Here is a 1104-nt window from a genome sequence, read left to right as displayed (position 1 = left end):
GAGATTCGGCATCCCTGGCAGGGCACCAGCTGCTAATTTGACTGCAGCCAGACCCCTCTCCTCCACCTGGGATGTTTGCCGCCAGAGGCAAAGAATCTTCCCGGGCACTGTGTCACGGCGCTCGGCCCCGAACTGAGGAAGCCTAAAGCATCCCCTTTCCTTCAGCCTCTGTGCAGTGCAAAGACCTGAGGCTTCCCGAGAATCCCGCAGGCCAGGAATGGGCTCTGTCCCTCAGCGAGTGAGGAAACAGCCATCGATAAGGGGGATGGGGGGGCCCTGCTTCTCCCCGCTGCAGCTTCTCTGCCCGGAGCTCTGGGCGGCCGAGCCGCGGGACACGTGTTGGATGCTGCTCCCGTCCGAGACGCACAACTGCCTCTGAAGGAGGGAGCCCCAGGTGCCCGGCTGCCCCTCTCAGCTTTCCCGGGCACGGGAGGGAGTGCAGAGGCTGAGGAAGAGCTCGCCCCAGCACCCTCCCGGCTCTCCGTATTTCCCCAAAGATCACCCTACCTCCGCCAGCTTGGAGCTCCTCTCCTTCGGGGTACTGCTGCGCGGTTTCCCCCTCACGGGCAGCCCTCTCACCGCAGCCAGGAAAGTTGTCAGGAAGACGAATCCGAGGATGAGCACGACTTTCCCTCTAATCAGAGGCATCTCTCCCTTCCTCTCTCCCCACCTCGCACGTCCAGGGCAGGCGGTCTGGCAGCACGCCCGCCCTTAATGCTCCAAATCCTGTCCTCTGAGAGGAGCAGTAAAAACGTAAAAAAATATGTATCTTATATATAAGCCACCGGAGCCGGGAAGTGCGGTGTCCCGCGGGCAGGGGCCGGGGTGGGGTCCGCCGGCCCGGGCCACTCCGCTCCCTCTGATCGCTCTTGCAGTTTGCCGAGCACCTTCCGCTGTCGCGGCTCCCCCGGGGCGCCTGCCAGTACTGATGTTGAAGGGTAACTCTGAAAAGCTTCACAAATGTGTGCGGGGAGGAAGGGAGGGAGAGAACTTCGGCTCCCCACCCCACTTCCTAATCCTTTCAGCAATCCGATTTCTTTTCCTCCTCTTCTCCTCCCCTCTTCGAGTCACTCCCCGGTGCTGCCGCCGCTCTGCAGGCAGGCC

The 1104-nt window shown here is 62.2% G+C and overlaps 1 protein-coding gene across 1 annotated transcript in view; it reads right to left on the bottom strand.

The window, feature by feature from the left end:
• The window catches only part of ISM2 (isthmin 2), a 20871-nt gene extending 19834 nt beyond the window's left edge, over nt 1-1037 (bottom strand). The window contains exon 1 of the mRNA XM_005417578.2: nt 508-1037. Within this exon, the coding sequence (XP_005417635.2) occupies nt 508-648 (141 nt within the window). The 5' untranslated portion in view covers nt 649-1037. The remainder of the gene's footprint in view (nt 1-507) is intronic.
• Between the last annotated feature and the right edge of the window lie 67 nt (nt 1038-1104).

This window comes from Geospiza fortis, unplaced genomic scaffold (assembly GCF_000277835.1).
Source record: "Geospiza fortis unplaced genomic scaffold, GeoFor_1.0 scaffold54, whole genome shotgun sequence".
Classification (NCBI taxonomy): domain Eukaryota; kingdom Metazoa; phylum Chordata; class Aves; order Passeriformes; family Thraupidae; genus Geospiza; species Geospiza fortis.
The sequence above is the reverse complement of the archived record's forward strand: the minus strand, read 5'-3'. Positions and strand labels throughout refer to the sequence as shown.